General features: G+C 40.6%; 1 protein-coding gene across 2 annotated transcripts in view; it reads right to left on the bottom strand.

Annotated features, from left to right (window-relative positions):
• Positions 1 to 372: 372 nt before the first annotated feature.
• The window catches only part of PTPRE (protein tyrosine phosphatase receptor type E), a gene marked incomplete at both ends in the record, with an annotated part of 34,908 nt that continues 27,166 nt past the window's right edge, over positions 373 to 8,114 (bottom strand). Inside the window, 4 exons of one of the 2 annotated variants that reach the window (XM_080347661.1) lie at positions 373 to 447; positions 1,502 to 1,637; positions 5,400 to 5,560; positions 7,292 to 7,417. In XM_080347661.1, coding sequence (XP_080203787.1) covers positions 373 to 447; positions 1,502 to 1,637; positions 5,400 to 5,560; positions 7,292 to 7,417 — 498 coding nt within the window. The remainder of the gene's footprint in view (positions 448 to 1,501; positions 1,638 to 5,399; positions 5,561 to 7,291; positions 7,418 to 8,114) is intronic. The other variant, XM_080347662.1, reaches the window with a different exon arrangement.

Raw genomic sequence — 8,114 nt, 5'->3', positions numbered from 1 at the left:
ATGTACCACAATTCACTTTTTTTTAGTGCGAAATGTAAATCACCTGTGTAAAGTTTCAAGAATTGGGAGATAACATTATTGATAAATACTTAGAAGTGGAAAACTTCAAAGAAATAGACCCTCAAGAATTAATTTACTGTTATTTAGAATAAAGATTTCTATATCATCTTATACTTATATACTGTGTATGAACATTATACTTCACTTTAGAAGATATTTATATTTACGAAATAACTTTATACAGCAAATGCAACTTTTAGAGCAAACACAAGGTCATATTTACAGTAAAGTCAACAATCAGAATGACATGGAATAAATTAACAGAATATACAACTATTTATACAGACAAATTAAAAAATAAGGCAGGAGTTTTCATTTGAAATTAGCGTAATCGGAAAATATGTCGATGAAATCTTGTACCACTCTGTAGCAGAATTCATATTGTTCCTGAAAAACAATAAAAATATATTAAAATGATGTGTAAGATGTAAGATGCACTTTGGTTGCGCCTTACAACTATATCAGAGAAAACAAATGCTGGTGGTAAATAGAACTCGTTCTACTTGGGCCATGACTTGGACCAGTAGCTGAGGATGAGTCAATGTATTAACGCTGATGAGAAATGGAACCGGCATCTGAATTCACTCGGTTTTACAGAAGCATCTCTGCAGGCTCAGCTGGGAATATCTGCAGCAATTACACCCTTAACTAACGTTATTAAATCACAGAGCCAGAACCCCAAAAGAAATATTTCATCCCTGGCTCAGCGTGACTGTGGATAATCCAGTTCATAGAAGCATCGAATCATCAAATCCTCGAACCCCAGGTTGGAAGAGACCACAAGGATCATCTGGTCCAACCCATCTTGGCTAAAGAGAGTTCTACTTGAACCCCTTTCTTATCATCCATAGGATGGAAAAAACAACTCCCTGAAAAACACGTTTTGAAAGAATGGTTTCTAAAGAAGTTTCAAATTACTGAATGGAAGCTGCTGTCAAAATACAAAATAGCAGCTTTTTTTGTATTTTCCAAAAACATAAGTCTCAAAAAGGCTTTTGGATGTTTATTCAATGGGGAAAAGTGCCTGGGCCAAGCTTCACATTTTACTTGTAGATGACTTCAAAGAAGTCAAAGACATTTCTCCCTTTCAGCGATCAACCGCAAGCCAATTTAAGCCCAGTTTAAGGTAAGAAAGAACAACTGGTACAGAGCTTAAAAGGCATTTACTTCATATGTTTTGTTATTCACAACACTCAAAAGACTTTGGTTTAACTGTCTCCAGTTCCTAAAAGATCCGGAATATTTAGCCAAGCTGCATTTTTAGAAATGCCATAACAAGAAAAACCTGTAAAAACCCAGATTTCTGATAATACCTTGCACACACACAGCCATCATAAATTATTTATTTCAACCTGCTAAAAAAACCCCTTTCTTCTCCTCCCACAAGAATATTTACAAACATGCACCCTTTGACAAAGAGCTGGATTGTTAAACATCATACCAGTGTTTGCACCATATGTGGCCTTTGCAGTCTTAAGCTCTTCACAGCTTGAAATACATCTAAGAGCCCTTCAGCCTTCACTCGCTCCAGAATATTGCTGAGTGCTATGAAGGTACCTGTTCTGCCAGCGCCAGCACTGCAACAGAAACACATTTGCTTGATATAGTTGGATAAAAACGTTAAAAGAGGAATAAGTGTGATATAGAATAGCCAAATGCTGCTATTAGCCAAATTCGACTCTTCTTTAGGCTTAGTTTGTCACCTCGGCTATGCTAGAAGGGAGCCAGAATTAATGGGAATTAACTCGGAGCCATGCTGCAATCAATAAAGGCTCATTAAATAAAGGTTTATTAAATAAAGGCTCACTAAATAAAGGCTTATTAAATAAAGGCTTGTCACTGAGAGCTTCTGTCTGAAGGTGGGAGATCCTGAGCACCTGGACACCCTCAGCCAAGGTCTGAGCCTCAAGGCATGAACTGGCAAAGCCATTATTAATAACTCAAATCTGCTATTAATAACTCGAATCTGCATTTATCTTCAGCAAACACAACGTTTGGTGCTCCCGCACTCTGTTTTTGGTTTTATTTTGGATGGGGGGGAACACAACCTTGGGGTTTTCAGTTGCAAAACTTGGCTATAATGCAAAGAAGGACTTTTGAGATCAAATCCACTTTTCTCTATTAGGTTGTGAGTTATGCATTGTGGACAGATAGGAAAGCATTATTATTATTATTATTATTATTTCATAGCAATTTTATATTTTAATGACTCTTACAATCTAAGCCATTTCTTAAATAGACATATAAGGACAAACTAACGCAAGGCTACGTATCAGGTTCTACTACATACAAGAAACTGAAATCAAGTGTTCTGCCTCCATCTCGACTACAATAAGCAACCTGATGCACTGCAACAAAATATCTGTAGTTCCTTTTGTTTCAGTATATTTGACTCGATATTTTGTCCTTATCTCTGTTTCAGAGCATCATCCTGTGGAACCAAACCATATTTCAGTGATTGTTATCTGATTTATTATGCCTAACTCTAGAGAAAAAAAAAATAATCAAAAATATTTATTTCTCTCTTTTAATCACACTAATTAATATTTGACCCCACCAAAACAGTGGCTGTGCACTGGAAATCCAATAGCTTCAACAGGGAACAGTTACTAAAAACAGGAGGGTAAGATGGAGCGGAAGGTTCACTGCACTGCTCAATAAGGATAAACACAATATTTATTAAATCCAAAATTTCAATGTGTTTCAACCAGAAGTAGGGGAATTGTAATCACATGTCATTGCTTCCTATCAAATACAAAAAAATTTGATAAGCACAAGCTTTATGAAAAGATTAAGTGGAAATGCATGTATCGTCAGCCGGATACATTAGAAGTTGTGTTGGAGGAAAAATGAACAGGTACGAGGTATTAGATGTGTTATTCCCTTTAGACAATAAAAGACAAAGTCTAAGAGGGTTCAGATTTATTTGTAACTAGCTAATCTCTGCCAGTCATCTGTGGTCTCTAGAGGAACCCATGAGTGATGCATTTCAGAAGAGGTCTGCAACGGTCAAAAGATGAGGACATGGAGACATAAAATAAATCTGCACACACACATGGTCACACACGTTGCTTGTTCATCAGTGCCTAGAAGAGGTAGATACTCATTGCTTTGCAGTCCATTTTTAATGCTCTTTGTGCCAGGCTCATTCTCCTTCTTTCTTCCCCAAAACAGGCTTTTAGCAAATCCTTAAAGCTCATACAAGTTGTTTTTTTTTAAATTACTTTTAATAATTTTTAGTATTGATACATGGAAAACTAAACTGCATTTGAAATGCAGGAGAAAAATACGTGTTGTCTCACGGGAACACAGTGCTGCTCTTTGCATGCTCAGTTCTCTTTCTGCAATTCCCTTAAAAAAAGAAGATAACTTATGAATTTGACTCAAACTTGATTTCTTGAGACAAAGTTCAAAGGCAAAGGGGACACAGAATGGGCCAAGACTGGGCAAAAGACAGAAGTAAGGGATCTCTGAATAACACAGCAGTCTTGCATAGTTTAATTATTAGAGCATGGGAAGGAGGAGATGGTGGAGAGACAAAAAGCGTAGGTACCCAGGAACTAAAGAGAAGTCAGCTCACACACACTATGGAAGATGAGTTGTGATTTAGAACAGATTTGCTTTGAATTCTGTTGGCAACTCAGCAAAACTCTTTCAAACTATTGAGGGCTATGCCTTGATGCTAATTGAATTGTAATTTTTAGGAGCTCCTTAAACTGTTTATAAGTAGTTGGACAAAAAAAAAGAACAAAAGATTTCACAGGTTCATGCGAACACTCTGAAAAATCAGGCCTGGACTTGAAATGTGTTTACTTATTCATAAAGTTACATTCATTTATATTTGAAGATTCAAGTATCACTTCACGGAGAAGTTTTATCTCTTATTTACTGGATAGGATATTTTACCCCCTTTAATTATCATTCAGAAGCCCGGCATTGCAAAACAAGCAGCTGATAAAATCTGTCAGACTGCAGAACCAAACACAAAACGGCATCAATGCCACAGCGTGCAGCCACCATGGGGCTTCTCTAGGGAAAATGTATGACAACGGCAAAGAGCAAAACACTTCCGAAGGAAGGAGGAGAGAGTTTTAACAATGAATATGCTAAAAACAAGCTCGTGTCCCAAAACACCAACAAATCCGCGTCCTGGCTCGGCCTCCTGGGGACTCTTTGCTCCAACAGTGCGTGAAGATCCAGGTGACATTGTAGACAGCCAGACACAAACCAGAGACCAAGGCAGCCCTCAGCAACCCAAATGAGAGCAAAATAAAATTCAACATAAGCTGCAGAGAACAGCTGTAGTACGGCTGCTCCTATTTCTAACTCGAGCAGCAGCAGACAGGTTCTTTTACCAAAATATTTCCAAATAGCCAGTGAGTCTATTTCTATGTTGATAATGCTACAGGAATAATTCGAGTGGTGCATAAATCACAGAATCCCAGAATGTCAGGGATTGGAAGGGACCTGGAAAGCTCATCCAGTGCAATCCCCCCATGGAGCAGGAACACCCAGATGAGGTTACACAGGAAGGTGTCCAGGCGGGTTGGAATGTCTGCAGAGAAGGAGACTCCACAACCCCCTGGGCAGCCTGGGCCAGGCTCTGCCACCCTCACCCCCAACAAGTTTCTTCTCACATTTAAATGAAACCTTTTGTGTTCCAGTTTGAACCCATTGCCCCTTGTCCTATCATGAGAAGAGCCTGGCTCCATCCTCCTGACACTCACCCTTTCCGTATTGATCCCCATGAATGAGTCCCCCCTCAGTGTCCTCTTGTCCAGCTCCAGAGCCCCAGCTCCCTCAGCCTTTCCTCACACGGGAGATGCTCCACTCCCTCCAGCATCTTGGTGGCTGCGCTGGACTCTCTGCAGCAGTTCCCTGTCCTGCTGGAACTGAGGGGCCACAACTGGACACAAGATTCCAGGTGTGGTCTCCCCAGGGCAGAGCAGAGGGGCAGGAGAACCTCTCTGACCTACTGACCACCCCCTTCTAACCCACCCGAGGTACCATTGGCTTCCTGGCCACAAGGGCCCAGTGCTGGCTCACGGTCACCCTGCTGTCCCCAGGACCCCCAAGTCCCTTTCCCCTACGCTGCTCAATATAGTATTTTCTTTTTCAGAGGAAAAACTAATCAGTGACTCATTTAAAACCAAATGGGCATTCTCTGAAATTCAGCAAAACTCCAGAAGCGGCATCATATTTTGTAGCAAAAGGCTGGAGAAGCTTATCCAGGCAGTGGTTGGTCCTGGGGAGGTCCTTGTCACAGATGTCCAACATTTCTCAGTGGTGGGATCACTGACAGGTAGAGACAATCCCACAGTTCAAACAGGATGTTTTACCTGCAGTGCACAGTGATGGGGTGGTTGCCTGTTTGCTGCTGCTGCTTTTGGACGGCTGCGATCAGGTCGATCATCCCTTTGCCTTCTGCAGGAATCCCGATCTCCGGCCACCCGTGGAAGTGGAACTGCCGAACGAGCCTGCTTTGCTTCTCCTGGTTACCCTGTGTGCCGCAAAACACCAGATTGAGCCCGTCATTACTTCAAAATGGAAACACACTCCTAACCTTAAACATTTGTAGCATAGATTTTGCACCACTATAGTGGAGGGGCCTGTTTGCAACGTCCATAATACATTGGTCATGCAAACCTGATAGTTCTGTTTCCTAATTCCTCATCCCCCGTGCTGATAATTGAAACCTATAATTTTCCTTTAGATTTGCACAACTGCTTCAACTGGGCGCTACTAAGGATATACTCAGAGGTTATTCATTCTGAGTGCCAATGGTTGAAAGCTTTTATCATGCACAGGCCAAACCCAAAATGCCATGAAAACAACGAAATGTGCTCATCTTCGCACCTGCTGCTTTGAAACTTGACCATTTTTCGCCTCGTCTTTATGCTTGCTGATTAAAAACACACTAAAAGTTCACGTAGGTATTAATAGCATGCTAATGCAGTTGCCTCTGGGCAGGTTTGGATGAGTAAAGTCTCTTTAACCACCCTGACATTTCTGCTCGCTGCTTCCCATCACTGCATTATAACCGGGTATGGATGCAACGTTAATATTCTGGCAATTTTACTACACATCTTGCGAGCCACACAGAGTCGAAAACATGAGGTCTCTGCCGATGCCAGGTGCTTTCAACATGTCCACAAAGCGGACATCTGGTGACCGAGTTTGACAGGAAGACTCTGGACACAGTTTTGTGTGGATGGGTTTTGATAGATTAAGACCTGTTGCTGAATTAGTCAGGCTCAAAGGTATTTCAAGGCCGCTTCAAGAACAGAGTCTGCTATGAGAAAGAGGGGCGTTCCTCAATCACCGGGCTCCTGGCGGGGCGTGAATCATCGGACGTATCATCAGTGAGACTCCAGAGCACAGACAGCCCACGATCCTCATTTAACGAATCCATGCTTGGAGCGTGGACACGTGATTAGAATATAGTTACGTATATAAGAAGACTTGTTTCTGTAATAAATGGCTTAGCGTGATTCACATTGAATCGACTTGTTTTGCTTGGTCCTTATCTCACTCTACAGTTTTGTACTGGGAATAAGGAGTTAAATGAGTTATATTCTAAACTGCAAGTAATTTTTTGGTTGTTCTTCAAAAAGAGCAACGCAAATCAGATCCTAACGAAACGATGCAGTGAGTGAAGAGATGGATGCCCAAAAGATCACAACCAGGTTTTGAGGAGATGGTGCCTGCAGCAGAGCAACATAAAGGAAGAGCTGGCAGGCAGAGGCAAGTGCATGTGCTGTGAAATGCTTCACCGGATTTAAAAATACCTATAAAAGAACATTATGTGCGAGATGGCAGAAAATACAAGAATAACAGCAACAACAAAACACAAACAAAGCCCGCATCCCATTTTGATGAAGGATGTTTTACTGACCAGAATCTTCATGAGGCTTCAAGCACAAATATTTCATACAAACTTCCTTTCGACTGACCCCACGATTTGTAAACCTTAGTTTACAAATCTAACAACAACATGAATGTTTAAAATTACACAACCATTTCATCTCAAATTGAAAATACCAGATAAGAAATGTATTTGGGAAATCTCAAAAGCCAAACAAAATAGCTCTTGTTCTTCACAAGCAAAGATGTTGATTAACCACATTTATCTTTAGATAGAAATTCCAGCTCTTAGGCTACATAGTCATATTTGTAAATGCCTCCAAATGCAGAAAAAAAACAAACCGACAAACTCATGTAATTTAATTACCTGATTGTACGTAACTAGGAAGTCCCTCACACTTATGGCATCTAACAGACTGTCATTCTTGATTTCTACGGTTATCTCTCCGTGAGTTACAGAGCCCTCTGATGGCCAGTACTGGCAGCATTTTTCCTGAAAATTGAGAAGGAATTGTAAATGTTCCTTGAACTTTTTCCCAATTATCTACATTATCATGAATATGAGATATAGGAGGTGACATACAGCATAATAAATGTGCTCCAAACGCTTTGTAATGAAAAGGCTAATAAACAAGAATACCCTAATAAAATATTTTTATAATATAAACCGCTAAGATGAAAAGCGCTTAAGTAAGTCTTAGGCTTACTTAAGCCTAGTCTTACTATTTGACATAGATGTCAAATATTGCTTTAAAGTAAAATAAGCAACTCCTGAAAGCAATGCAATGTTGTTAAAGTGTCCCAAAACCACCCCAAAAAACAATTCACAGCACTGAAGCACCCTGGTTGCAGCACTGAACCTTGAATCTTTGCACTGCAGCACCCAGAGGTAGACAGGACTCCATTAATTAATTAACAATGTACCAGGAGAGGTTCAGAATAAGCCACAGGAGCCAATACTGGCAGAACAGGGAGGGACATTGCCACAAAAGTTTTGTCCAGCTGTTCCCAAATCCCAAACCGCTGTTCCATGTCAGGCATCCCTATAAATTGTTTGCTTTTAATATCAACTGGGCCCTTTCACAAACCATAATTTTCCACTGTTTTGGTGGGTTTTCTGCCAATTCAAGCAAAAGCAGCAACATTGGCCCACACCAAACAGCGAAGCAAAAGCTCATGTTAGGAAAGGT

Source organism: Nesoenas mayeri, assembly GCF_963082525.1.
Source record: "Nesoenas mayeri genome assembly, chromosome: 7".
Classification (NCBI taxonomy): domain Eukaryota; kingdom Metazoa; phylum Chordata; class Aves; order Columbiformes; family Columbidae; genus Nesoenas; species Nesoenas mayeri.
Note: the sequence above shows the minus strand (reverse complement) of the source record. Positions and strands in the feature narration are given on the sequence as shown.